Source organism: Pezoporus flaviventris, unplaced genomic scaffold (genome assembly GCF_033815535.1).
Source record: "Pezoporus flaviventris isolate CSIRO_AGI_PZ_B2104156 unplaced genomic scaffold, CSIRO_AGI_Pfla_v1 ptg000013l, whole genome shotgun sequence".
In the NCBI taxonomy this organism is placed as follows: Eukaryota; Metazoa; Chordata; class Aves; order Psittaciformes; family Psittacidae; genus Pezoporus; species Pezoporus flaviventris.
The window spans coordinates 18,773,435-18,800,744 of record NW_026892561.1 but is presented as its reverse complement, the minus strand read 5'-3'; the positions used below and the strand labels follow the sequence as shown (position 1 = coordinate 18,800,744).

At 48.7% G+C, this 27,310-nt stretch overlaps 1 protein-coding gene and 1 long non-coding RNA gene across 9 annotated transcripts; both read right to left on the bottom strand.

Moving 5' to 3' along the window:
* Positions 1-213: 213 nt before the first annotated feature.
* LOC133268616 (ADAMTS-like protein 2) lies at positions 214-21,360 on the bottom strand. 8 transcript variants are annotated; one of them, XM_061451989.1, is made up of 18 exons: positions 21,163-21,359; positions 14,357-14,499; positions 12,136-12,211; positions 11,559-11,661; positions 10,460-10,605; positions 10,112-10,235; positions 8,827-8,907; positions 8,217-8,392; positions 7,522-7,939; positions 6,507-6,924; positions 5,574-5,680; positions 5,260-5,389; positions 4,711-4,924; positions 3,911-4,066; positions 3,356-3,526; positions 1,458-1,634; positions 675-819; positions 214-555 (listed from the first exon to the last, which is right to left on the bottom strand). In XM_061451989.1, exons 1-18 carry the CDS (start codon positions 21,232-21,234, stop codon positions 437-439), a joined length of 2,976 nt encoding a protein of 991 aa, XP_061307973.1. In that variant the 5' UTR covers positions 21,235-21,359; the 3' UTR covers positions 214-436. The 8 variants fall into 8 exon arrangements, 7 of the variants coding, with proteins under 7 accessions (XP_061307973.1, XP_061307975.1, XP_061307979.1 ...); XM_061451991.1 differs by having other exon boundaries at positions 5,260-5,386; positions 21,163-21,358; XR_009743117.1 differs by having other exon boundaries at positions 426-555; positions 675-814; positions 21,163-21,360.
* A 2,428-nt stretch (positions 21,361-23,788) lies between these two features.
* LOC133268186 (uncharacterized) lies at positions 23,789-27,058 on the bottom strand. Its single transcript, XR_009742976.1, has 2 exons — positions 25,969-27,058; positions 23,789-25,126 (listed from the first exon to the last, which is right to left on the bottom strand). It is a non-coding gene; the product is annotated as an uncharacterized LOC133268186 (long non-coding RNA).
* Positions 27,059-27,310: the final 252 nt, after the last annotated feature.

Sequence of the window (27,310 nt, the reverse complement as noted above, 5' to 3'; positions counted from 1 at the left end):
AGGTGCACGCATCCCAAAACCACAGTTTCATAGTTTAGCTCTTTATTGTGACACAGAATTTTTCACTGTATTTTGGAAATTGTCCTTCTACTATAGAAATCTGCAGGGCAGACAGGAGAGATGGCTGCTGTTGTCTGTGCCCTGTTGCAGGCTGGCCTCTGGCCCCACTGCCTCCAGCTAGAGCTCTTCAGAGACGATGACAGTGAGACTCACTTCTCAGTAGCTTTTGAGGAACTGATGGGTTATCTTGTGTAAAATCCTCTTGGTGGAGAGGGAACAGCGATGACTAACTCCTAGGAATTCTTCCTCAGTGAGCAGGCTGGTCTACAGGGACTGGCTCCACACCCAAGCCAAGTGGTGTGGCTTCAAGTGGTAAAGTCTGGCTCGAGAGAGCTCTTGCCCCTTAACATGGAAGGGAAGTATGACCTGACAGCAGTCAGGGTGACTTGAGCCGACATGACCAGCAGCAAGCCTTCCTGTAGTACCAGTGAGAGCACAGCTTTACCTTCAGCACCAGCACACAGTTGGCTGTCGCTTTATCTTCACAGTCCTCTTCTGGGGAACAGAAGGGTCCACAGAAGGAGTTAAAAAGGAGATGTGCTTCCCCAGAAAACAGCTGGACAGAGCAAAGGGCTCCCAAGGGCTCCACTCCCTCCCTACTCTCCCACACTTACCTGGTGCCTCTGTGGGGCATGGCTGGAGCTGGCATGTCTGCCTGGCTTCTGGTTTGGAAGTAGGGTCACAGCCCTGAGCCAGTGCTTCCCCTTGGTAACACTTTACCTCACGCAGTTGCACACCAGCACCACATGTCTTGCTACACTGTCAGCATCAAGAGGATAAAGGAATCATGAGAGACATCCTTTTATTTTTCTTTAGTTTCCAAGTTTGTTCTTCCAGTGAGGCCTCCCAGTCCCTGCTTTGGATACTGTTTTGAGGAGGTTTGGGTAAATTTCACACTGATCGCAAACTTATTCTTTTTTGTTGCTGGAGCAGAGCCTCCCAGAGCTGGGGTCAGGACAGAGCAAGGAAGGTGTTTGCTTTCACCTCTTTAGTGCAACTTGCAATGTTTTTTTCTTGGACTGTCAATGGACTGCAGTAGAAGAAAAATGGCTGCTGTAAGCCAGGCCCAGTTTCCCGTCCTCCATTCCATAAAGGCTCACTAGTTAAATCAAGGGAAAGCCAGAACACTGGATGCTGGCTGTATCCTGTATGTCTGCAGTATGGTGCATGCTCTTGCTTGAGGCAATAATCCACATGCTAGAAGGTTTTCCCCAGCTTGTGTGTGCCAGTCCCTTCACCTGCTGCCTGGTCTGCAGAAGAGCAGAGCTTATGGTCCCACCCAGACCTGACAGAGCCATCAGCAGAACAGCCTGCTAGAAAACCTCAATGCAGGTTGCGCTCCACCAACCAGGATTATGAGGCCTCCTCTCCCCCTTCCCCACAACCCTGAACCCTACCTGAGACCATGAGGTAGTGAACCACGTTGCACAAGGCCTCCTGAAACAGGTAGCTTGTTCCTCAGGTTTCTGAGAAGCTTCACAGTGCTTCTCAGGGTACTCCCTGTACACTCCATTCTCCAGGCCTGCACACAAGACAACCCGGGTCTTCACCCCTCGCCCACAGCTGGCATCACACTGGGAAAGAGAAGAACATAAAAGCCAGGTAACAAATGATGCTTGTCAGCTGTAGAGCTTCAAGTAGTATGGTATCCTGCTCAGAAGCAAGGTGCATAATGTCTCTGCTAATACCAGTCTAATGGAGCTAGCACTGCCTAGGTCACAGCAGCAATGGGTGTCTGCAAAAGAGCTGAGTTTCTTAGGGAGCGGGGACTTCCTAATTAGTGGTAATTAGTGTTTAGCCAGTGCTGGGGATGCGAATTCACCTCTGCTAGCCTTGAGAGCAGCTAGAAGGGATCTGGAGTAGCCAAGGTAAGACTACAAGATGCTGTTTCTGTCTTATTTTATGTATATCTATGTTCTCAAAAAACACGTAGCCTATTCATGTAGCAACCTATATTTCGGAGTACTGACAAGCTTTGTGTGGGACCCAGGGGACTAAACTGGTACAGTGCAGGTAAGTTGCATGGACAGGTACTACTGAGCCCAAAGCTACATGTGCCTAGCTGGGAGGACTCACCCTCTCGGGACACCACCAAGAGAAGCAGCTCATTCTATCTTAGCTCTGCTTCCTGATGCCCATGGAGACAATTGCCAGTTTCAGATTTCACTGCTTTGTCCCTTCTTCACCACAGCAGGGCCAGCATAACTAGCCTGTATCTGCCCTTAGTCATCCTGTGAACTCAGAGCTTAGCAGCTGAGAGGGAGAACACAGCAAAGGCAAAGAACCTGGCACATACAAAGGTAGGGAATTCGGATTCAAGAGAGTTTAATAACCTGCTACAGCTGAAAAACTGCACTGAAGTATTGTCTGTGACCCACACTACAGGCCAGAGCTGAAGAGGGTTACAGAACTGCCACGGATCCCCAGGTTTAACTAGTTTGTGATCATTACCAGTGCTGGAGGGAGACTCAGATGAATGTAGTCAACAGCTATAAATGATAGTAAAATGAGAACAGAGACAAGACTTGATTGCTTCTCTGGTTCCCTAGAAATCTTTTTTCTTAGTACTCTGTGAATCCGTGTTTTGCTCAGGACTTTAAAGACAAATCCCAAAATGGACTCAATGTGCTCTTCTAGGTAAGCTGGGATTTGGATCAGCTTGTATCAGGAAGCCTAAAGCCTCAGGGCCTTAAGCAACAGAAGGGAAGAATGAAGATCGACAGAGACCAATTGACTGATTGTTAGAACAGGGCCCCTGGACTATTTTTACTAGACTGAGTAAAAGTTCTGAGGCAAGTACACAGTCAATGGCCTGGACACGACTTCCAGGACAGAGATGTGGACTATAGTTCAGGTTTATCTTCAGATATTATTTATCAGAGATGAAGCTGTGTTTGTTGAGGCTTTCTCTTTAGCATGTAGGACCAAACTCTTGAGATGGGTGAGTGCAGGTTCTGGACAAATTGCTCTGCTGAGGTGTCTACAGAAACCCAGCTATGAGCCAGAAGTGGAAGAGTGTAGTTTCTGTAGGTCACTGCTGCCCTCCAATGGAGGGCCCTAGGAAGACAGCAAATGGCACAGACTGTGGCAGACTATAGGGTATTGGAGGCAGGGGACAAGCTGGGGTATTCATTACTCCTTCATCCTTTCTAAAAGGAACTAGGAGAAGGGTACAGCCACAAGGCTAGAGGTCACACCATACAACCTTATTCCAAGGCAGCCAGGCTCCTACTGTCTCCTATGGGATATAGGGTGGAAAGGAGGGCTGAGGACACAGGGCTGTGCTTGGCTTTACCTGGTCCCATTCCTGCTCCACCCAATGTGCAGGGCAGTTCTTGTCTCCACACGGATGGACAGCCAGGGGCTTCGTGACTGGGTCACACTGTGAGTCGGAGATGACCTTGCCCTCTAGGTTGCGACACGCAATGAAGCGGCTCATGCGTCCCTCACCACACGAACCTGAGCACTTGGAGGAATAAAGGGCATTTAGACGCATCAGAAAGCAGGAAGGTGGAGGGGTCAGGGTTGGTGGTGCCAGGAGACCTGAGTCCAGAGCCTGGCCCTGCCACTGGGACTGTGGCACTGGATCCCAAGGGTCTTTAGAGGTACATCTGGTCAGGGGCTTTCATTTTCCTGGTGCCATGAGCTTCCCAGGTAATGGAATGTAACTCACCTCACAGCTAACCAAAATTTACAGCATGAAGAGGCAAAAATACTCTAGTTTCTTTAGATTAGCCTCTTCCAGAAGAAAGCCAAAAGAGAGCAGTAGCATGACAGCCTGCCTGCTGCCTCCTGCCAGTCCTGTATCCCCAGCATCAGGTACAAGCAGAAGCAGACCCTCAGCACTCACCGGGCCCCAATCTGACGCAGTCCAGTGGCGGTCGCAGGGTGGGCCTGTGCAAGCCTTCTCGCTGCTGGGCTTCTGGGACTCATCACAGAGGGGCGCTTCCACCGAGCAGCGCACCTCCCGCTTCATCATCCCCTGAGTGCCACACCGGGCTGAACACTGCAACGGCCATACACAGTCAGCCCTGGGGCTGAGACCAAGAAGAATGAGCAAAGGTGAGGGAGGCAGCTATGCCTCCTCCCATTTCCTTCTGCAGCATTAGGTGAGAGGGGAAGAGCACCAGCAAAGACAGGAAAAGGTGGGTCCGTCTCTATCTCTACTGCTTATTTAATTTGGGTCATAGAGTTCCAACGCTCCAAGATGCTGATACCTGGAGTGCTGTTCAAAGTCACTAGTTCACTGGCCCAGTACCAAGCAGACTGTGGAAAGTTAATCAAAAGAATTTTGATTGAATTTTAGCTTCTCTGTGTCTCCTTGCTACCATTTCCCTATTTGCTCTTAGAATCATAGAATTGTTTATATCCTCTGGAAGAGGGAGGTAAAGCCTCTTGCTTGCAGGGCTTTAATTGGGTCCACATCCTGCTTGAGAAGTGACCTTAGAAAAAAACGTTTTGCAATGGATTTTGTCTGCTGAGCAGTGCCAGAACAGAATAGCCATGCATAAAGGCAGTCCTTGCTTCCCCAGGATGCAGGTAGCCAAGGGCTTCTTTAGCACCCAACATCTACCAGCCACCTTCCTCCAGGCCCCAGCCCAGCCCTGGTTGCTTACCTCTGGAAGCAAAGCTCTCCTGCTGCTTACCTACCTCAGACCACTCAGAGAGCTCCCACTGGGGCCCACAGGCCTTGTTCTGGCAGGCTTTCCTCTCCATGGGCCTGGCCAGCCCAGCTGACTCACAGAGGTCATCATAAACAGAGCTGTCGAAGCCTGGAGCCAACATCTTCCAGCAGCGCACAGTGCGGTACTGATAGCCCTCACCACAGGTTCTGGAGCACTCACTCCACCGGCTGGTCTCCCACCTCCACGGGCAGTCCCAAGGAGAAGGCACAAAGGAAAACCCAGGTAAGGGAGACAAGGGGCATGGGGTGGCTGGGGAATGCCTGCATAACTGGAACCCCATCACCCAGTAGCTGCTGCTATGAATCTGCTCATCACATACATGTTTGTGTTAAGGCAATGCTGGTCTAACTGCAGGCAATTTAGACAGCAGATTTCTTCCCTCTTTTTGCTTAAAGAGGATACTTTCAAGTTTAAGCATATCTTTCAGCCCAGAAATGGCTGTATACATTGAGCAAAAAATGATCCTTAGAAAGACATCTTGTCCCTGTGGATAGCTGATGTCATTTCCACTCACCTAGGCTGGCAATCTCTCCCTGTGCAAAATTCATGAGTAGGTTCTGGTCGGGTTAGGGCATCACAATATGTTTCATCCACTTCCACTCCATCATACCGGACACACATCGCATAAGAGGCACTGATACCTGCTGGGCAATCAAGACACTCCCTTGGTCACACTCCATTGGATTAAAAGCCTCCACTCACCATGATTAAGTTACTGGAGTGCTCACTGCATCTGAAATGCTACCTGCCATTTTAAAAAATACCAGTATTCACCCCATCAACGCCAAAAAGGACTTCACATGATCAGTCACGTGAAGCCAAACCTACCTGAAGTGCATGTGGAGCTGCAGGGGGCATAAGCTGAGACTTTCCACCGATACATGTCAGCCAAGCTTATGTCATCATGGCCCACAGGGCTCACATCAAACTCATTGCTGTGGAAAAAGGAGGCAATATGAGCTAAAAATGAGGAATTGCCACAAACATAATATATTGAAATTCCTCGTCAGTGTCTCTGAAGATGGGAAAAACCCTAGCGTTTCTGCTCTCCACCTCCCCCACCTTGGTCAAGATGGACCACTGATGAACAGAATGTAAAGCCTTGATCCACCTCCTGAATTCAACAAGCAAGGCAGTGTGTCATCACTGTTGAGAGGAGGCAACACTCATTATGAGTCTTGCGTATATTATGGTCTTTTGACCAAGCGGGTGCCCTCAGCCTCAGTTCACACTATCACCTTGAGAGGTATACTAGGTTGGAAAGGGGAGCTCAAGCACGGTCCTTCTTAGTATATAATTTGGTGAGAAGAATTCACATGTGGCTTGCCAGAAATGTTTAAAAATTGGCCCTTATTCTCCTGCCAAATATTTACTGATGTTACAGAAGCTTCAACAAGCTTATGTGCTCAGAGGAATGGAATAGAAGCGGCATGATGTAGTGGTAAACACATGACATGCTATAGACTCCTAGCCTTCTTTACAACCACATCAGTGTTGGCTTCACAGGTCCTTCAGCATGTGTTTAAATGGATCCCCTAGATGCAGGGGACCTGAAATACATTCTGGGAGCTGTGTGTCAGGCCAATTGTAACAATCAGTCTTTGAAGGACATACCATTGGTCAAGCATCTACAACAGCTGCCACAGGCAGACACTGGTGAATGGGGACATCAAGGACAGCAGTGGGACTACCAGAGGACTGACTTGTTCTTCCCTCCCTAGCTAACCATGCATTTGTTTTGCCCATGAAATCAAGTGCCACCTTTCAGTGCCAGGAGCTTGCAAAGGCTCTGCTTGGCTGATGTCCATGGTTGGGCTGGCACCCAGCAGAGGGCTCTCCACAGGTGCCATCATGCTGGAGTTGGCTGCTTCCCCCTGACTCCCAGCAAATGCATCCACCTTCAAGTCTTCCAGTGAGTTCTTACGGGCCGGCACTTTGTGGAGGCCCTGTGGCCACCGAGCAGCTGTCTCGGTCCATAGTCCTGCTGTGGAGTTTCTTGAGGCCAGCCTGGCCAGGTGCTGCAACTCCCTACAGAAGGCAGTGTTGTATGTGTCTCGGTGACACAGGCGCCTGAAGAGATGAAGGGTGGAGGATGCTATGTGGCTGTTCTCTGGGAGCTCGGATCTCCTCATGCTGTAGGGTACAGTTGTGCTGATGGAAATCTGATTAAACCTAAGAGCTGGAAAAAAATACAGGCATGCTTGAACTATATTGAATGGCATATACTTCAGCATGTGGTATTTAACAAGACAAAAGAACTTATTTGGCCTCAAAATCACTGGTTTTGTTTGGGGTTTTTTTGCCACCAGGGAGCACCAACAGGCCTTAACTGCCCTGAGCAGCTTCATATACACTCTGCCCATTGCTCGGGAGCTCCAATTAAGTGCAGGCCTGGGCCTTCATTTCTGGTGTTCTTTCTTCCTAAACTGTTGTTTGGCTTCCCCAGACTGACCTCAGATTGGACTTCTCCCCTTGTTTTTACCTGATGATCTCTGGACTGCTTCTGTCCCTGCCCTGCCTGCCAAGCTCAGGTGCTTTGGAACTGCTCTGCCTAAGAGGGCATTGACTGATATCTGCTGCAGTTACTCTCTCCCAGCTCCCCTTCCCTAACAGTTACTAGCCCTTGCTGCTCCCTGACAATCTCCACCCCACTACCAAGTGTCATTCCCTCCTGTCCACCCTGATGGTAAAGCCACCTTAGATTTCAAGAAGACCAGTGTGGTATGTCCTCTTCCAATGAATAAATTGGGAGAGAAGGAGCGACAAAGCAAGCAACCCAACTCTCTTTCTCCACCAACTGCTGCTGCTTCCTCATCCTCTCCTGCTGTGTTTGTGGGATATATTTGTCTTATCTGGAAGTCATAGTCCTTCTCTTCACCTTGCTTCCAGCCCCAGTCCTGAGCCTGACTGGTGGAGTTGGTCTGGAAGAAGTGTGGGTGACCCAAGCCTAAATCTTCATGCCCTTCTCTTAGAGGAAGCTGTTCACTGGTATCATCTGGCGACAGAGTGAGCCATGTGGTGTTGAAGTCCTGGGCAGCTCTGGAGTTAGCTGGAATGGGATAGTTCTGGCTGGTCTCTGGTAGGTGGTAGTAGAGAGGTCTGTCTATATCAGGGGCTGCAGTTTGGAGAGGCAGTATCCGTGGTACAGTGTAGTCATAAGTTATGTGTGGCATTTTCCCATTGAAGTTGTAGTACTGGAGGAAACGGAGCAAGAAAACAAAACTCTCTTTATCTTAAGGGCATGTATTTCCCAGAGAACTCCCCTAGCCACAGCCATCTTGTGATGGATGATAAAAGAAGACAGCATCCTCATAAATCCAAGAGAAGTACACACAACCAAACCAATATATGGCTTCCTCAGCCACCTACCAGGTTGGCTTGGGAACCAGGTTAATATTCCCCTTGTCTGAGGGAGGCTGACAATTTTAGTATAGGCAAGACAGGAAAGCTTAAAACTACTTCTTTACATACCATGGCATTCAGAGACTGGTTAGTGGGTCCGTGAGCTATGATATACTCCAGTCCATCTGAGTTCAGGCTCAAGGGCCGCCGGTACTTGAAGACTGTGCCAGCTACCCTGAAGTTCTGAGGGTTGTCAATGGCAGAGTTACCATTGAAGAAGAAATGTCCAGATTCATCTGCAAGTGCTTCAAAGAGAGAGAAAATGGGTAAATGTGATAACTCTGTGCAGAACACTGGGGCTGCACTGGTAACTGAGAAGAGCAAACAGCTCAAGAGCAAGAAAAACCCAATAGAAAAAGAACTATAGGCCTTCCAGCATTCATCTTCCACATTAGGTCAGCAGTGCTCAGTGCCTGGTGCTTTCATTTCCCTCTCCAAGAGCACAAATGTCTTCACAACAGGGACAGTCCATAGTGAGCTGTTTCCAAATGTCCCTCTTGCCACTGGTTGCTGGAGATATAACTTTGATTTATGGATAGATGAAGTGCCCCTATGCTACCCTGGAGGAAATGCTCACAGATAGCTCTCTCACAGGATTGATGGGAGCGCACAGAGCCTTCTTCCCACCTCCCAGGCAGCTGAACTGGGATCTCCACATCCATCTGGTTCCTCTGCTTACCTAGGATGTTTTCTGTTTTCCTGCGCTCAATGATAAGGATATCTGTAGCACCAGCTGGAATGTTGGTGATGAACACATAACCTGATGAACAGAACAGAGTGTGAGGAAACCTCTAGGACAAAATAAAAAGGTCTGGGCAGGAAAAGCAGCTTGTAGGACAAGTGTGTATGTAGGAGGGCAATGCTGCCCTTCAGGGGCAGGACTCTTATTTGCATTACAAATCACTACTACAGATCATTAAGGCTCAGTCTGAGCACTGCTGGGTCTGGAGTGAAGAAGGAGTTGCACAAGTATAATAGCCTGGCTTTAATGTGTGGTTGAACGTGCTGTTGCAGTCTTTCTGGCAAGAGCAGAGAAAAAGCTTACTAGTGATCAGGACTGATGCTAAACAGAGGATGGAAAAAAACACAGGGCCCTTCAGCAACTGGCTCAACAGGATTTGTCTCAGGAGCAGCATAAAAATTGACCTTTAAAGGGAGAGGAAATAAGAAGGCTCTTAAAAGTTGTGGGTTTGGCAGCTTGTCTTTCCTGCTAGAAATGCAGGTCTTGTCCATTCTGTAAGATTTTATGAGGACTGGAACTGGAAGCCAAATCCATACATGTACTGCTGGAGAGGTTAGCACCATTACCCCTGCTCTGGAAAGGGGCCTGAGTGCTTTCCTAGTCTGGTGTCTGTAGGGAGTGATGCAGACTAGTGAAATATCAACAGTGTGAAATGTTCCAAAACACTCTCAAACACCAGTTAATTAACTACTACTGAGTATACCACAGTCTTTTCCTTCTGTGTGTGAAAGAATGGGCCACGAAGTTGCAAGGGATGAATCTCAGCCCAGTTTCACGGGGACTTCTCTTCAGCTGTGCCAGCCATAAGACTGGGTAAAGCAGGAGTCTAATTGAAGGCTGAAACACTGTGACCCTCACCATAGGAGCTTAAGTTTCAAATGAATACATAGCACAAATATAAAAAGATTTGTTGATCTCTTCACATTATCTGAGGTAGACAAGATGCCAAAATCAATAGGAACAAATAGATCCCCAGCTGCTTCCTGTTGTAAAGAGGTGAAGGGAAACCTTACCAGCCTAATATACAGCACATCAAAACCCATCTCCTCTGGTGAATAAGTGAAAAGGACAAATTACAGGCATTTAAGCAGGCATGGTACTCTTCGGGTCTTTCCATCAAGCAGCTGGGAAACTCCTACCCGCATCCAAGCCAGTCACCCTTCATGCCCGCTGGTGTAAGAAGTAACAGGTGAAGTCTCCAGACTGTGGTAGCAGGGAGTACCTATCTGTGAGACTGCCTTTCGGAAGCTGCCCGAGACACGGTGGCAAGTGCTGCCGTCCCCTCCACACACCCTGCATCTGTCCATCGTCCGGGGTGAGTACAGGCTCCCATCGCACCCAACTGGCTGCAAGGAACAGAACAAGAGAGGGTTTCCCTGGGCCAGTATATCTCCACAGGTCAGGGTCTTTTCAAGAAAATGCTACCATGCTCTTTTGGTGAGGCTCTGAGACTCGGTGATACTGGTTAGCTTGGAATAGAGTAATGAATGAATCCCACAGCAGCAGTAATTCAGCCAGGCATGCACTTACACGCTCCTGATTTCTATACTAATTCCTCCCAGAGCCTCACCTCACATTTCCCATTGATGCAGACCCCTTGATAGGTCCTGTCCTTGCAGGAGGTACCATCCTGTGCTTGGACCATCAGCTGCCTCTCTCCACTTTGGGTAGTGCACTGGAGGTCACATGGCTTACTGGAGATACTGGTGTAGTCATCTGAAGGGACAGAGGCAGAAAGTCACCAGGCAGATCAAGGTACTCAGAGATTGGCAGTGAGAAAGGGGACTTTCCTCTTACTCATGCTGATGTCAGCTTGGATATTCTTGCTGCTTGAGATGAGACCCCAAGGCTACAGATTTTGTAGTACCAAAGTGGGCATGGTATGGGGCTGCAGCTGGGAACCACGCCTAGCAGAAACAGTTCTCGCTGGCAAGCCCTTTTCACTGCCATACCCTCTCCCCTTTGCAATGCCCTGTACCAAACATGGGACTCTGCATTAGCAGATCCCAGGCCACACATAAATACAAAAGAGCAAGCAAGACCTGTAAGAGGGATACTGACTATGTGGGGCTGTGGGCAGGTCCACCCCATTCAGCTCAGAAAGCGAAGCTAGAGGTTCAGCTATGTCCCCTTGGCAGCTAATGGAAAAACAGGTGGGTCCAGAAAGCGGGTAATATCTGTGGTGAGCTCAATCCGGGCCTCAAGGCACAACTAGCAACCCATGTGAAGCAATCTGTCTTGCCTGTACAGGAAATCCATGGGCATCCTGTTCAGAACAACCCACCACCAACCCCACATAAAGCATGCTGGGTGACAGAGGCAGCCAAAATTGTAGAAGGCACAAAGAGCGTGAACACCCACTCTGCCAAGATGACTGCTGGTTAGCCAAGACAACTCAGAGAAGCCTGTGTCCTGTCTGCCCACCAGTGCTTGCTGATGTAGGATCCAAAACAGGAGCAATGTGGTGAGAAAGGAGGCCTGGCTGGGTGGAGCAGTTCTGTGAAAAGACAGGGAACGATTTCTCCAAAGCAGGGAGCATAGGGAAGCACTTCCAGACCAGCCAGGAGCATCCATCCCTTTTCCCCTGGGACCTTCCCCTTCTCCTGTGTCAGAAAATCCTGTGGGTTTTTTCTCTCCCTGATCCTTTGAGTGAAGCTGTGAAAACCCACCTGGATAGAGAGGCATCCAGTGGTAGTAACGCTTCCCAAAGGCTTTGGCATTGAAACTGGAGCACTGCTGCTGTTTGAAGCTTGCTGTGTTGGCTGGGCAGGGCTATGGAGGGAATAAATGTGATCAAAAGCTCCCTATGTCACAGCCATGGTTGTGACAGCTGCATATCCCTTCTGCATCCCTGGAGGATGAAAATGCCCTGTCCACCCTGGAAGGAATCAGTGATAGACTCTGAGATGCTGTAATACAAGCAGAAAGGCCAGGCCTCTGTTGCCAAGGGCCCTTCAGACAGCTGTATTTAACAGTCCTGCAAAACTTACTTCCAGCAAAGAAAAAACATACTGGAAAAACTTTATCCACCTCCCCACCCCACAACAAATACATTTTTATATCCTATTCCCCCACCTCTCAGCCCCAGAGAGTAGAGCCCATCTCTTGTATCTTCAAAGGCACACTGTCACCCACCCCAGGAGTCGATCACACCCCCTGTCTGCACTCTGAGTGCTGCTACTCTTGCAGCTCTCCGAATTTCACATTCCCCAGTGAGGACCAGTTAGTACTGGAAGTTGTTCTTACCTGCTGCTGACACAGTTGGTAGTGCTTGGCTTGACCAACACATATGGTACTGTTTGTTGCCTGGGGTATCTGTAGCCTGCAAACCAGAAAGAAAATGAGCTGGAGGTCTGTGAAGTACTGAGGTAGTAAAGATGACAGAGAAGTTAGGCCTGACTTAAGTGGGAGAAGCAAGGCAAGTATTTTTATCACAGGAAAGCTTTCTGGATCTAGACTAGCCAACATCTCTGTTTTCTGTGCTTCTAGGTGAACTGAGATTTTAGATTAATCTCATTTTGGGACAGGCTGAGCAGACAGGGAGCAACTCCAGTACCACCACCTCTGTGTCTCTTGACCTCTGAGCTCCAAAAGGGTTGATGTGATGAAACGACAACACTCCCATGGAAGTGCAGTGACCAGGGAAGCTGATCTCAGGATTCACTTTGCAGAAGGCAGAGATGGAACCTCTCATGGGGACTGGCCCAGTTAAAAGATTAGCAGATAATGGACCAAAACCATGGGAATTTCTCAACACTTCAGCTCTGGCCAGCAAGGGCTATCCATGGGACACTGGAGTCCTAGATTGATGCAAAGGCAAAAAAATTCTTGAAAGCTGGGAAGATGTATGGAGAATGGCCGAGACCACAGATTAAGGCAACAGTGTGTGTGAGCAGAAGTAGCAGGCAATGTGTTAACAGTATTGGGAACTTAGGGTGCACTGTGTAATGAAGAACTCTGTAGGCATACTCAGGCTGGACTAGCTGGAGGCTCTGCAGCTGTTCCTCTAGAACAATGTTTTACATGATGTAAGCAAAGCCTAAATTTACACCAACCAGCTTGAAAACTGCCATCCTTTCCAGCTGAAGCAGAGGCTTCCTGCAGCCTCAGAAATCATTTTGTGGGCATACCTGGCTCAGACTTAAGCCAGTCTCCTTAAAGCTGAAGAAACCTTTTGACTGGCTTTTATGGTGAGGGTTTTTTTTTGTTTGTTTGAATCTGAATCAATCCCTGGAGTAAAATGTCATAGCAAAGTCCTCCCCTCCCCATTTGTGGTGTCAAGGATACAGCAGATGCCAAATGGAGATGAAAATGTCTCTTCTGTCAGCAGGCAAAGGGCAAACAGGCTGCTCTGGCTGTGGGGGGTATGGGACAGCCCCAGGCTTCTTCCCACACTTTGTTTCTCACTCTTCTCCCATCATGGCCATAGTGTGCCAGGGAAAAGCAATAGCAGAGACATTGGCAAGGTAGCATAGAGGCTACATCCAGACGGAAGGTACTGCAGCACATCTGGACCCTCACCATGCTGTCAAAGAGCCCACATAAAATAAGTTTTCTGCTGAAGGAAGGAGAGCAGGATCCTAGCTTGAGCTTCCTCCACGCAGGAGTGCATCCATGCAGAAGGGAAAGGGGCAGAGTATGCGGTGGGCAGCGCCTGTGAGCTTGCTGTGCTGCAGGATGCTGGCTCTCATTACATCACAGGAGCCTGGAGTAGGAGCTTAGTGAGGTGTGCAGGAAGAGGAGAGCTTGGCGGCAAGGTGACTCAGGAGATACAGCAGGAGTTCAGGCAGCTGAAGTTCCCCAGTACTCCTCACTCCCACAGACCCAGTCCAACTGATACCAGGACTGTAGCAGCTGTAGGGGACAAATGTGGCTATAGGGGACAAATGGAGATGCCAGATATATCACAGAAGGAAATAAACTTGCAAGCTCTGCAGAGAATAAAGAGGGGAAACTGCTGAGATGTGGCTGAGCTAACTGCTGTCATGAGTAAATCAAGTCCCCATAAGGCGTTTGGGAGTATGTATCCACATCCTTAGCACAGGAACTGCCTACAAATTAGGGTTAGGTTGGTCAGAGCTACCACAGCAAGCGAAGGAAAGGGGAAGTGGAATAGAGCTAGCTTTCTTCAGCTCACAACTTTGTCAAATCTCCCACAGACTCCAAAAGGGGACCAACCCCTTGCTCCCTATCAGATGAAGCAGGCTGAGTGGGTGATGTGTTCAGGGGGCCTGTGGCTTGCCCCATTGCAGCATGCTTCTCCCTTGCCAGCCCTCCCCACCACTGCCTGCTCATCACCTACCCCACGGGTCACTGCCACCTTCCTTTCCAAGAGACCAGGGATGAAGACAGAACAGCTGACCCTACAAACTCAGGAGGTTCAGCCCTAAAACATAGGTGAGGGGCACCCCATTTCCCCTCTGCCATTTCAGACCTGGCCAAGGGCTCAGGCTGGGACACAACACACCTCTGTTGCAAGCAGTGCCTCTCCCGGGACATCACGCCTCTTCCGCAGGACCGGGAACAGGTGGACCAGGAGCTCCACTCTCCCCACCACTTGGTGACTTCTTCATCCCAGGAGCCAGCTCCATCTGCTGCCTCACTACTGTCCTGACAGAAATAGAGCATGGTTAGCTGGAGAACCTGGCTCCTCACCAGCCCTGAAACAGAGAAGGGCCTTCCAAAGGCAGCTCCATCAGGGACCATGTCACCAATGGACAGCACTGGGACAACCATGGCAGGATCAAGGTCCTTGTGGGGCCACACCAGGCTCATGCACCTCAAAATTCAAATTTCCCTCGAAGACTGAGTTATGGGAAGGAGAATGCCTCTGGGATCTTATGCCATGCTGTAGAGAAGGGCTGTTGGGCTGGTTATGTGTGACAGTATCATCAGCTGCAGCCTGGGTCAGAGAGAACAGCAGATCATGCTGCCTGCCTAGGTCTGATGCAAGGCCAGGAGAGAAGAGGAAGATCTGCAGTGCTTGGCCATGCAGATGCCTGCCTGCAGGGAAGCTGGGGGTACACATCTATCACTCACTGGAGCTTCATTTCACCAGGTAAACTCTTTGTGATTAAATCAGCTCACATCCAAGCTCCTCTCCCTCCAGCCCTCACAAGCCATTTTCAACAGTGCTTCATAACCTGAGTCTCCTGCAATTGCTGGAGATGGATATTGCAATTGCCAATTGCTGGAGATGGATATTGCAATTGCAATATGCATCCCACTCTTCTCAGAGGTGGATTACTCCATCTCCCAGCATGCCTTGCTGGGGCTGAGCCTTTAATTTTGGCAAAACTGAGCTCTCCTGGCCCCAGTATGGTCATTGCAGCAGGTTGCTGTTGGCTGTGTCTTCACAGTTCCCAGCAGGTAAGAGATTCTGTGCTTTAGCTTCAGGTTTGGGTTTCTTTCTTAGAATATTTTCCTGTTTAGTGTCTGTCTGATGGCTTGAAAACTCCCAAGGACTTTGGCAAACTAGCCTGTGCAGGAATTAATTTGCTGTTCATTGAAATACAGTGAGTAGTGTTAAATGCAGCAATGAATTTAACACAGAACAGTGACTAGAAGGGATTTATCCAGTTGAAACACTGACAATGTTTGAGTACTAGTAGAAGAAAATAAATAATGTGTGTGTGTGAAGTCTGCTATGTTGAAGTAAAGGCTCAGGGAAGTTGTATCAGTGCTACTATCTGTGGCAGTGGCAAATAATCCTCTTGCAAAGAACCAGTCTGCAAAGCTTAACCGATGGACATGAAAGAAAACTCAGCAGGGTTTGCTCATCACTAAATGTGCTCTGTATGCTGTTTTGGTTGTCTGTCTCTTGGCTTTATGCTCTTTCATAGTGTAATACAGCTAAAGTGTTCTTCATCTTGCAGTGTAATTCCTGCATGAAAACTTGTTTTTACAGCATCTGCCAACAGAACACCCTCTGGGCAGAGGAGATGCAGCTGGTTCATGCAAATGTTTTTAAGTTGTAACTTAGAGTGGCTGAAATATGCATAGTGCTGCTTCTTGGAGATAGCCAGAACATGCTGAAAGTAACCTTTTCTTCTGCAGAAAAGCACCATAATACCCAATGCTTTACTCTCTAGTGATTACAATAGTTAATTTTTGAAAACAATAATACGGCAAAACTTTTGGCTGTACTTAGATGTTCTGGCTGGAGTTGACTTGCCTGACAGGGACCAAATGCTGTGGTCAGAAGCTGAGCTGCTCGAGAGAAAAATTAAGCTTACAGGAAACAGACATATTTTCACAAATAACTTTTTCTCTTCTTCCAAATGATCATCTCAACCCATTTCCTATGAGAATTTTTGTCTGACTGTATACTATCAGACTGTACATGGAAATGCTGACTATGTTGCTTTCACACGTAGAAATGAAAAAAAAACAAAGGTCTCTTACTGTAAGGTATTTTTGGCTAGAATCTTTCCCTGACCTCTTCTATGCTTCTCTGTGATAAGCATCTCAAGGCCTGTGGAGAAAGAGCTCTTCACAATTGTTGGGATGGAGAATGCCAATGATTTATCTGGTGTCTGTCCAGAGAGCTCAGCACAATACAGATTCTCTCATTGCTGGGGTAATAATCAAAGCTTGTGTCTTACCAGTTCACTAAATAGCTGCATGAGATGCATGGACAGCCTGGGGAGAAGGCATGTGGACTAAAAGCTGCAATATTTACACAGCTTTTCCCCAGGTGGCAATAAAAATCTGACACTCTAACCAGCAAGATAATCCTGCTCCACAGATCTTACAATCCAAATAGGCAAGACAAGGCAGAAAGGAAACAGAAGGGAAGTTAGATGGGCTGTTCTACTAACTTATCCTAGGTATGAAAAAGACTTTGTGTATCTGGAGTGGGGGAAAGTTGCAGTCTTCTTTCCTGGGTTACTGCTCGGGTGTTTTGCCTTGGTGCAAGGAGACTTGGCATGTTTGGGGAAGATCAGCATCTCTCCCTTTGTGTGCCTCTTTCTTATGGTTAGAACAAGATACGTTTCTCTCCACACTGGGACTTTCAGGGATGACAGGAGCCCAGAGGAAGATTTATTGAAGGATGCTAAGCAAAACCTTTTTTAAAAATAAAATGTGTTTTCCTATATCCATAAATTCTGTTCCTGCTTCCTCATTGCACTGGAGTAATCAATCACTTTTAAAGTAGATTGATTTGGCTCTCAGGTTTTCCATGACCAAGCTCCCTTGCCGATCTTTGCCTAGGAATGCTTATTTTCTTGTGTAAGTAAGGAAAATGCTGAGCTGTCCCCTTGACCAGTAAGACTTGCAGCATGACTACACCAGAGTCCTAGGCCTGGTGACGTAGAGGGGGAACTCCAGGTACTTAGAGCTGGGACAGCTAGTTTCAATCTGTGCTGAATTTATTACACTGTCAGAAATAAATCTGCACTAACCGTGACACACAAATGGTTCTTGTTTTTCATTAGTGATGATACTTGCATTTTCCAAATTTTCAGATAGTAAATTAAAGACTGTAGGAAAGACTCCAGATTAGATTAGCTCCTAGCTTTAGTTTCCCAAGCCCCTCAGCAAATCCCAAGTTACCTTCTGGCCAAGTGAATTCCTCTCCCCCACCTCCTCCTTGTAGGATAAATCAAAGGTGCTTAAAAACAACTGTTCTGCATTCTCCTTGTTGTAGGAGATGCTGGAACTGCTCTAACTTGCACTCTGCAAATAACAGAAACAGAGCAGGCTAGAAACAATGGAGCAGGAAATGTGAGTAGGTCCAGTCTTTATAAGGCTGGTTCTGTCTGGCCTTGAGTGAGGGCTCTGCCTAAAGGAGGTAAGAGGATCAGGTGTGATTCCTTAGGTAATGAGGAATATAAGGCCTAGAATTTACATCTGTAGAAAAGAGGGACCATATTCCAGTTCACCCAGGTGCTTTCCACAAGGATTTCCCCTCAGGCATTTGTGGCTTGGCACCAGTGATTATATAGCTGCAGTTCTTCCTCTCTGAGGTTAACCAAGCTATTTCTCTGCTTCTGCACCTACAGGGGAGGCGATGCAACTGAGTAATTGAAAGTTGCCCTCCTGTCTCCTTGTTGGGGGAACCACATCTTTGAACCCCAGCCTACAGAGAACTTTCTGATGACAAGATATCTGTCTCCAGATTTGCCAGTATCAATAGCAGAAACGTCAGTCTCTCAGCCAGCATCACTGAAAGCTTTTTCGGTGTAACTGAAGCCCCAGAAGCTGCTTCCCCTCTCCCCCCTGCCAAACAAAGGCTCACACAAACAAAATGCTTCAGTCCTGCACTGAAGGGTGGGCTTGGACTGACATCCTATCAGATTTCCAGGCGGTCTTTCTGAAGAGCTGAAAGGGATAAAATAAATTCTCCACTGACTCCCTGTCACGCCCTGGATCAGCTCTAAGCTATGCTGGGTTTCCCAGAAACCTGGGAAAAACTGCAATTACTGTGTCGGTGGCCCAGTCTCCTGTGTTGCTTATTGTTGTGCCTAATCTTGAGATTCGTTAGAGCCTGGGTCCTGCAAAAATGCTGTCTGGGAAGAGAGACCACAAACATGCCTGTCTAGTTTCCTTAATAGAGGAGCTTGGGGGGGAAAGCTCTCCTGCTGCAGCCTGACATGCCTTAAGCACTGGCCCACCCCTGAGGGGCACAGTAGCTGTTATAAACTGTTCTGCTCAGCCCTGTCTAAGCTTGTAAGACTACTAGAAACAGCAGCTGAAAATGAAATAAATTCTTCATAGACTTTTTCTGAGGCTATTAACTGTACGTCCTCTACCAAAAATTTCCATGATCCCTTTACTGAAGGGCTTCTCTCTACAGCAAACCATACACACTACTTACTGAAATACTAAGTGGCTTCAGATGTCTTAACGCCTGGAGTGGATGTCAGATTATTATCTGAAAATGAATGACCATGTTCAACTCCTCTTCTTTGAGTTCCCCATGTCATTCTCTGACTAAAGCTGTGGTGAAAGATTCTACCACAGCCCTGAAAAAAACGACAATAGCATTTGCAACTATGCCTTAATGTTTTACAAAAGAACTGGTGTTTGTGTAAAGCTGCTTCTCATCCTGTCATAGTTTTATCCTATTTGGTTAGGCTAAATAGTTTGTATGAGAGATTCAGTGTTGGAAGCAGACACAAAACCCGATTTTCTTTAGAAAAGTTGAAACAAGGTATCTGAGGAGTCTTCCATGAGGAGAAGGTATCCTGAGGTAAAATAAGCAATGCAGCATAAATTTTAGGGGATCAGGAAGAACGTTAATCTGGGTGGAAATGGTAGCTTGCTAAAGATGTGATATTGCAGCAGGTATGTGACAGAAATCTAGACATATAATGAGGTGCAGATGAGAAGCAAATTAGAAAACTGGTGAACAGAAGCCAGTGGAAAACTATGAGGTACTGTTCATAACCCTGTTGTGACAGAAATTTCACAGGCAAATGCTGCACATCATTACAAAATACTTGATCCAAGTCAGTTAGGTTCTTCAAGTGGGATAACTCACTTATTCTGGGGCAAGCTGGTAAAAAGGATGGAAATCTGTGAAGGGGAAGAAGTGAATAACAGGCGGCGTGTATGACAGGCATCTCATTGTCAGTTTTTTCAGAGGCACTGAATGCAATTAGCCCCACATAGGAATTTGCTTACCCTATCTATAGATTTAGGTTTTCTATGATGCTTTCTGTAAAATCATGTTGTATAAAGAAAACAGGACAGCAAGAGAAACTGTAGGTTAATTCCTGAATGACCGTTTTGTGCACTGGCTTGCACTGGAGATACCAATCAATACTAGGAACATCTGCTAGGCCAACTTGCACTATGCAATCCTTGATCAGAGTGCTCTGTGGGATTCTCCTGGAGTAAGGGAGTCTTCAGAGCAGACCTGTGAACAGTACTGGTGTGTGTTTGTCCTGGGGAGAGCTCAGCAGCCTTTCTCCCAGGCCCAGATGCCCTCAGCTTAGGTGCTGTACAAACACAGGTGCTGGGGGCAGAAAGAACCACCAGCAGCCAAGGCTTGCGTGCACATGCTGATGGAGGAGTCCATCCAGGTCACTCTTAAATGAAGGACTTCACATCTTTTAACTTGACCCAGCTTGCTCTGCCTGAAGTTTTCTCTGACATAGCCCTATAGCTAAGGGGTAAACAGAATGGGCAGTGAATGTGTGTGAAGGTGAAAACAGTGAAAATGAGACACTTCAGCTGTAAAATTAAGATAACCCCAAACCAGGAGATGCTGCTGCTCCTTAAACCGGGATTATACATAGTAAAGCTGGTGTCTGGTCTTCTCTGCATTTAAAATAGCTCCTGTGAGATTGCTTCACCATGATGGAGGCTGGCTTGTGGGGGTGGGAAACACAACCCCAAACCCTCTTTTCCCTTCTGCAGAGCAGAATCCCTTTAGCAGCAAAGAAATCTGGCCGGGTTCCCCTTGGGGAAACAGGAGCGCTGAGCCAGAATGCACGCAGTGACCCGTGAAGGCAGGAGCACAGCCGGTGCCCTGCAAAGCTGGGATTTCTGCCTCCCTGCCACAGTAACAGGGGCAACTCTCCCAGGCTGGGCCTCAGGGAGAAGGGGACTGGTGGAGGGGTTCTGGTGTTGCTGTGGAAAAAAGTGCTGCCAGGAGGGCCAGGCTGAGAAAGTCCTCTATGGAGGAGAGCAGAGATGACGGGAGCATGGGGCTTCAATGTCTGGACATGCACCCCACTTAGGAGAGAAAGCTGCTGCCTGAACCCATGCGTGGGGTGGCAGGAGGGCCAGGGGGGATCAAAGTCTGTTTTCAGCCCTAAATTGGAGTCAGCCCTCTGCTAGAGATGAGCATGGGGGGCAGCCCCTAGCAAACCCCCCACCAGGGAAAGGCCCTGCTCCCCATGATCCTTCAGGTGATGCTGGGAAGCTTCCTCAGGCATCGTTATCCCCCGTCGGCCTTTTACAAAGTCACGCGCTGGGCAACGGGCAAAGCGTCTGGTCCTTGGGGTAAATTTGGGGGAAGACACAACAAAACCCCCTCCTCAAGTACTTCAAGGCTGAAGGAGGGCAGCGGGGGAAGCCCCAAGTCCAGGCTACCCCCTGCAGGAACCAGAAACCTACGACGAAGGGCGAGGGGCCGCCGATTCCGTAAGGCGACCGCCCGCTCCCTGCCCCGCGCAGGCCCGGGGTGGCCAGGACCGGCCCCGCCAGCTCGGAGCGCCCCTCCTGGCCCCGGGCCCACCGCGGCTCCCTGAGGGGAGGGAAGGAAGAAAGGAGGGGGCGAAGGGAGGCTTCGCCGCCGCGGACCCACCCGCTGCCGCTTACCTTAGCGCCGAAGGGGGCGGCGGCGGCGCTGAGAAGGAGGAGGAGGCGGAGGCGGTGGGGAGAAGCGGCCATGCCGCGCTGCTGCTGCTGCTGCCGCTGCCGCTGCCGCCGCCGCCGCCGCGGAGGAGACGGCGAGGCGGCGCGGCGGCCCACCAGCGGTGGTGGCAGGAGCAGCCGGCGCGCGGGCCGGCATGGCTGAGGGAGTTAATGACTTTACAGCCTGCCGGGTGGCGACCCGCGGCGCGGCCGCTCGGCAGGGGGGCAGGGGGCCGGGCGCTTCTGAGGCCCCGCCGCCCCGGGGCTCGGTCCCGGGTCCCGCGTCCCGCCTGCGAGCTTGCGGGGCCGGGGCCGGGGCCGGGGCCGGCAGGGGGGCGGGCAGCCTGGGTCTGGCGCCTCGTACCGCCCTGCCCGCTGCCCGTCCCAGCGCCCGTCCCAGCACCAGTTTCTCTCGCCGCTTTCCGCCGCTCCTTCGTAGCCCCGCACCGTCTCCCGGGAGCGGCGGGATGCAGCGACTGTCCCTGCCGAACCTCGGCCACCCGCGCTGCCCCCTGCACCGCGCACACCCCGCGCTCCCAAGCGAAGTCCTCCCTCCGCTGGTTTCCTCCTGTACCAAAAACATTTGCTCTACCCAGTTCCTATTTCCTGCCCTTTCTGGGCAAGCTATGCTTTTTGGTGCATCCCTTTTAGTTCTCCTGGGGCTGAAGGGCAGCATGTGGTCCGTGCCGGAAAGGAGGGAAACTACCCGGGACACGGAGAGCTGCTCTTTCTGGCGCTGCAAATGGATTGTGCCTGTGGTAGTGAGCCCGATGACCTGGCCCATACTAAAAGAGGATATAGTTACCCAGAGGCCCCCAGATCTCCTCCATGGTTTGTGAAGTTTTATACTAAAGTGCAGCTTAAGCCACACATGGAAGTTGTTCAGTTTGTGCATCCTGACCTAAGTCAGTAACTGCAAAAAGCACGGTGCAATATCAGACCATTTGAACCTACTCCAGCAGTCTGCTCTTTGCTAGAGGCCTTCTCAGAAGGTGCAATGGCACCTCAAAAGCCCCCATAAGCTCCCTGAGACCTTTCAGGCTAAAGAAATCTGTCGATGCCTGTCTCCAGATGCTGCTTTCAGGCTGGAACACTGAGATAGTCAAGTGTGTAACTTAAGAGGAATGAATTTACTTGCCCTCCTTTCTGGATCCCCATTTGTTGTGCTTGTTATCAGAAGACAGCTCTTGGTGATATCCTTTGAGTCTCCAGCTGCTGTAAGCCATGGACAGAGGCTGTGCAAAAATGGCATTAGGTGTCTCTGACCTGGGGCAGGCGCCTGGGCAGCAGCAGTTCCTGCCTGCCAGATGTGCTGTAATTAGTGTAGGAAGGTGATCCGAGCATTCCACACCTCTCCCCTACCAAGGGTTTCAGCCTCAAGGTGAGGGGAGGAAGGAGAGAGGAATGATGGAGGGGTGTCAGCAGGAGGGAGCAACTGGGAACTCCCATCAAAGCTGTTTGCTAGCAGGCAGGGGGCAAGGAGAGGAGGGGAGCAATGTTCTTCTGACCCATCCAGAGAAAATGAGAGTGAGGAGCACTGATAACAGCACGGTTGCATCATGAGCTGCCTTCTACAAATGGGGAGGAAGCTTCAGAATCAATTCTTGGCCTTCCTGCCCTGCTGCAGCCCTGTGTAATGTTCCTCTGGACCCAGCTCCTGCACTGCAGATAAGCAAGGCTGTGGAGAGGCAGTTAGGTGGAGGAGAGGCTGAGCTGAAAAGTGTGTCTGGCTCCAGCTGAGTGATAGAGTCAGTAGCAGTTCAGGTCTCACGTGAGTTACGGTGTGTCTGATGTTCTACAGCTCAAACCCAGTATATGAGCAGGAGCCCAGGGAGGCAGAAACAGGCTGTTGTATGCTTTTCAGTGCAAAGACAATTTGAGGAGGGGGATCTGCATGTGAGGTGCTAAGGGAGTGTGATGGGGCAAATCTAGGTGGCTTTCAGTGCTCTCCCCTCCAGGGCCCCTCTGTGCCCCCTCTCCTGACCTTTCTTGCTAGGCCAGTTTGCATCTCTTAAGCACAACTCTTGAGCCTCTTCTGCTCACAGGGGTGATGCAAGTGCAGTGTGAAAGGCAGCAAGACACTGTTAAAATGCTGCTTGCCATTTTACACCCCGAGTTTAAGCAGCATGGTTGTTTTCTTGATGTTCAGAGCACATTTTGAGTAATCTCAGTCAATGTGGGAACAGTGGTATAGGAGATAAAGGTTCCCTCTTAGTCTTGAGAACCCAACCCCCACTAATCAATATATAGAAGGGTTTGGTAGGGTACTAAACCAATTAATACACTTAAAACTTTGCTAATAAAATCATCACCAGCCACCACAACCAGCTTCCAGTCTTGTAATCATTTCTAATCCACCTCTCTCAATTTGTATTTTTTTCCCTATTGTCTTTATTTAAAGTAAATTTGCCACTTTATAACTGGGCCAGCTGGTTCTGCTGTATTATGTACATGAGCAGGCTGAGCTCTGCATGTGCAGCAGCTCTTTGTGGTCTTGCATTCAGCCTTGCCATTGAAAAGGGCTTTTCCTCTGCTGCTTTCCAGTTTCATGTGCCCCGTTAACAGAAAGTAGGTCTGTATTACCACCAGGGAATGTTTAAAGGATTTATGAGGTTGAGGATCTCCCTTTTATTAGCACCCAAGAGCAGAGCCATATAGTTTCATCCCAACAGTCTCTCCATAACCAGATTTGAGCTGGGGCCAGCCAGTGAGTTTCACTGTAGGTGCCAGCCACATTTGGACATATGGGCTGCTTGTAGGGATCTGATCTGTGCTCATTTCTTGCCCTCTGGAAGTTGCCTAGGGTTATTTCAACTTCTTGTTTCATTGAATTGTGTTTCATCAGCCAACTGTTTCTCCCAAAATCTTCCAAACACAATCAGGAAGAGGAATCAAAGCATATTGCCTCTGGAAAGGAGAACCAATGTTTGTGGCTGCTGTTGCAGCACGTCCTGCAGGACTGGAGTACACTGTCCTTTAACATTACCTGAAGGGATTTATTCTGCTCACAACTCACTTGCAGATGTCAAGATGGCAGCTATCTTCCCACAGCGAAAGTTTCAGCGTCATAATTACAGAGGTTGTGAATTCAAAAAAACACATGTGAGAGATGGGCCTGAAGTGTAAAGGTGTTTGGACCTCTTTATTTCCCTGTGTTTTCCTCCCACTGGCCAAGCTGCTGGAGGAAGACTGTCTTTGACAGCAGTCTTGCAGGACACTGCAGTGGGTTTTTAGTCCATCCATACCTCTGGCCGAACAGTCACAGTGACTCAGTTGGCTTTACCTGGTGTTTGCCCCAGCACAGATGCCCCTTCCTGGCCCTTGGAGCAGAAACAACTGGACTTTGCTCTCCCTTTTGTGGAAGAACCTGTGTGGTATAAGGCTTCCCACTGCAGGCACAAGCTGTGACCAGGGAAATGGCTGGTTCTTCTTTCTATCGTTCTGACCAGCTCTAAGGGGTCAGCTGTGTTAACATAGAAAAAACAGTGGCTTCATTCAGCTCAAGCTGTAACTGGGGGAAGAGGCCAGGTCTGCTCTCCTGTAGAGATCACCACGACCTGAAACTGCTTCCCGGAGGTGTTTGAGTGGTCCTTAGATTGCTGGGGCAGAGGATGAAGCAGACCTCAAAGGATGTGTGGTGTGGGGAGGCTGTTTCCATCCCTTGTGTTGAACCGCGGGGCTGCCCCGGCTCAGGCTCTGAGAAGATCCTCAGCTCTCGAGTGCCCTCTCTCGGCCTGAGCAGAGCTGCACACTCCAGCCAAATCGGAGAGAGGCCAGCAGGTCTGCTCATGGCTTTGCCTCCTCCCTGTGCGGGCAATACACGTGCAAGCTGCATTCTTCAAGCCTTTTTTCATTGCCAGCTCCTAGATCCACAGCCCACAGGCTGATGCCAAGCTCCTTTGTGCAGTTCATTGTATGGCTGCTTCCCCTGGAGAGGTGAAGGAGGGAAATAAAAAAACCTCTTAAGCTCCCGCTATATGCAAATCTCTCTTAAAATGGAGGTTTTGTAGGCCTAAAAGTGACCCCCAAGAAACCAGCCCTCTGGCAGCAGAGCCTGCCCATGCATGGAGCTGCAGGAGAGTTAAGCTGTCAGAGAGCTCCTGGAGGTTAAAGCTCAAAAGGAGAGATGTAACTCAGCTGGGTTCACTACTTGTCTCTCTCTCTCCTGCCTTCTTCCAGTTTTAGCCTGTGCCGGTGCAGAGGGGCAGAGATGTGGCATGATGTGCCTGTTGCAGGGACAGGGATGCTGCACAGAGAGCCAGGTGGCATGCCAAGCCCATGCAGCACTGGCTGGGCCACTTGCCTTTAAATGCTGGAGATGGTAAGTTTATGTCCTATCACAAGGCAGTGACACATTCACACATATTATCAGTGCTCATTTTGTGATGCAGTCCAGACTGGCCTTCCAGAACTGGTTTTGCCCCTCAGTTGAGCTGCTGTGTAATTTTCAAGGTGATTTTTAGGGTTGTTGAGCACCCTGTGGCAGCACATCTTTCCCTGAAGAACTACTGCTGCAGAGAGCAGTACTAAAAAAAAGGGAAGGATAGCTGGGGAGTGGAATCCTTTAATAGGCCAAGTAGAATAAGTTTTTAATTTTTTTTTTAAGATCAGGAGTTGAAAAATTATTTCAGGTTTTTTGCATTCATGTAACAGCAGGCAACTGATAAGCTCCAGCCAAACCCATGGCCTTGCTGGGCTTGGGTGATGTGTATGTGCAGGAAGAGATGTTTCCAGAGAGATTATGAACTAGGCCTGGGAAGAATAATTTACCTGCGATGCTGCAGAGCTGGACCATGTCCTGCTTCATCCTGGTCTTGTGCTGACCTGTCACAGCCTGGGAAGGGGAAGCTTTAGCTCCTCCTGAGTTGCCATGGGTGTATCTGCTCCCTGTGCCCCACGACCTCTGTGTCACCTGGCAGGCACCACTCCCATTCCCGGTTCAACCTGTTTTTTGGAGCAGGATGATGATTCTGTTTACTAACACAGATCTTAAGGTCCTTTCCAACCCTAACTATTCTATGATTCCATGGTGAGCACACCATCTAGGGGAAAAATACCAGTGCATCCTTCTGCCTGAAGACACTCTCGGAGCTTGTTCAGCTGGTCCCTTAGCACTCACTTTCGAATTCATGTGCAAGACTAAAAAAGCAGCCTGGGTTTGTCATCCATCAATCATTTAACCTGGTGACATCAGACTTTCATCTGAATCTTTGGGCTAGGACCAAGTCTTGTTCTTTTGCATCAGACAACAGGAGACGAGTGATGTTTACTTCTGGCTATCAATCACGTGAACATCTGTGTGAAAATAGATGCCAATGTTATGAGTATTTAGGTTGTCAGGGCCTGGACAGGGATGAAGAAAATCCAGAAAAAGAGTAAATCCTCTTTTGTTCAGCCTTTTCTCTGTTTAGGCCAGAGCTGGGCAAAGTAATTCATCACAAATATAAGAATTTGTGTGTGCTGACATGGTGTGACATTGGGTGGAACCGATCTGATGAACGGTGTTAAAATGAGAAATATTTGCTTTCTGTATTTCTCAAATATTTCAGTTGTCCATGGATTTTAGTTTAATTATTATCATTAAGCATTACGCAAACCTCAGTATGTTCCAGTCTGCGCTGAATTCAGCGGCTGTTTGGGGGTTTGTTTTTACTTTTGCTTTAGTTGAAAAAGCTGCAAATGTTTGCCCCAAACAACTGAGAAAAGGGTTGTTTGTTTTTTTTCTGGTAAAAGCTAATATTCGATTTACTTCCACAAATATAGCCCTGGCCTAAAAAAAAACTTTGTCAATATATAATGATCCCTTTTCCTTAATAAACTGAAAATAGCTAGTGGAGGGGAAAAAAGAAAGAGCAAAACCAAAACACCAAAAAAAAAAAAACCCAACAAAAAACACTATCAAAAAAGCAAGCAAATAAACCAACCAATCACAAAAGCAGAATACGTATGGTAAGAGTCCAGTCTCAGTTTAAGAACTTCTGGTTTCTTTTGCAATCTCATTATTTATTTTTAAATAGAAGTTTTGGTTCAGAAGCAAGCAGACAGTTTGTCTTTAAAAGGTCATAAAAATATCTATGTCTGTATTAGACCAGCTCAGGTGGATGGAGCTTAC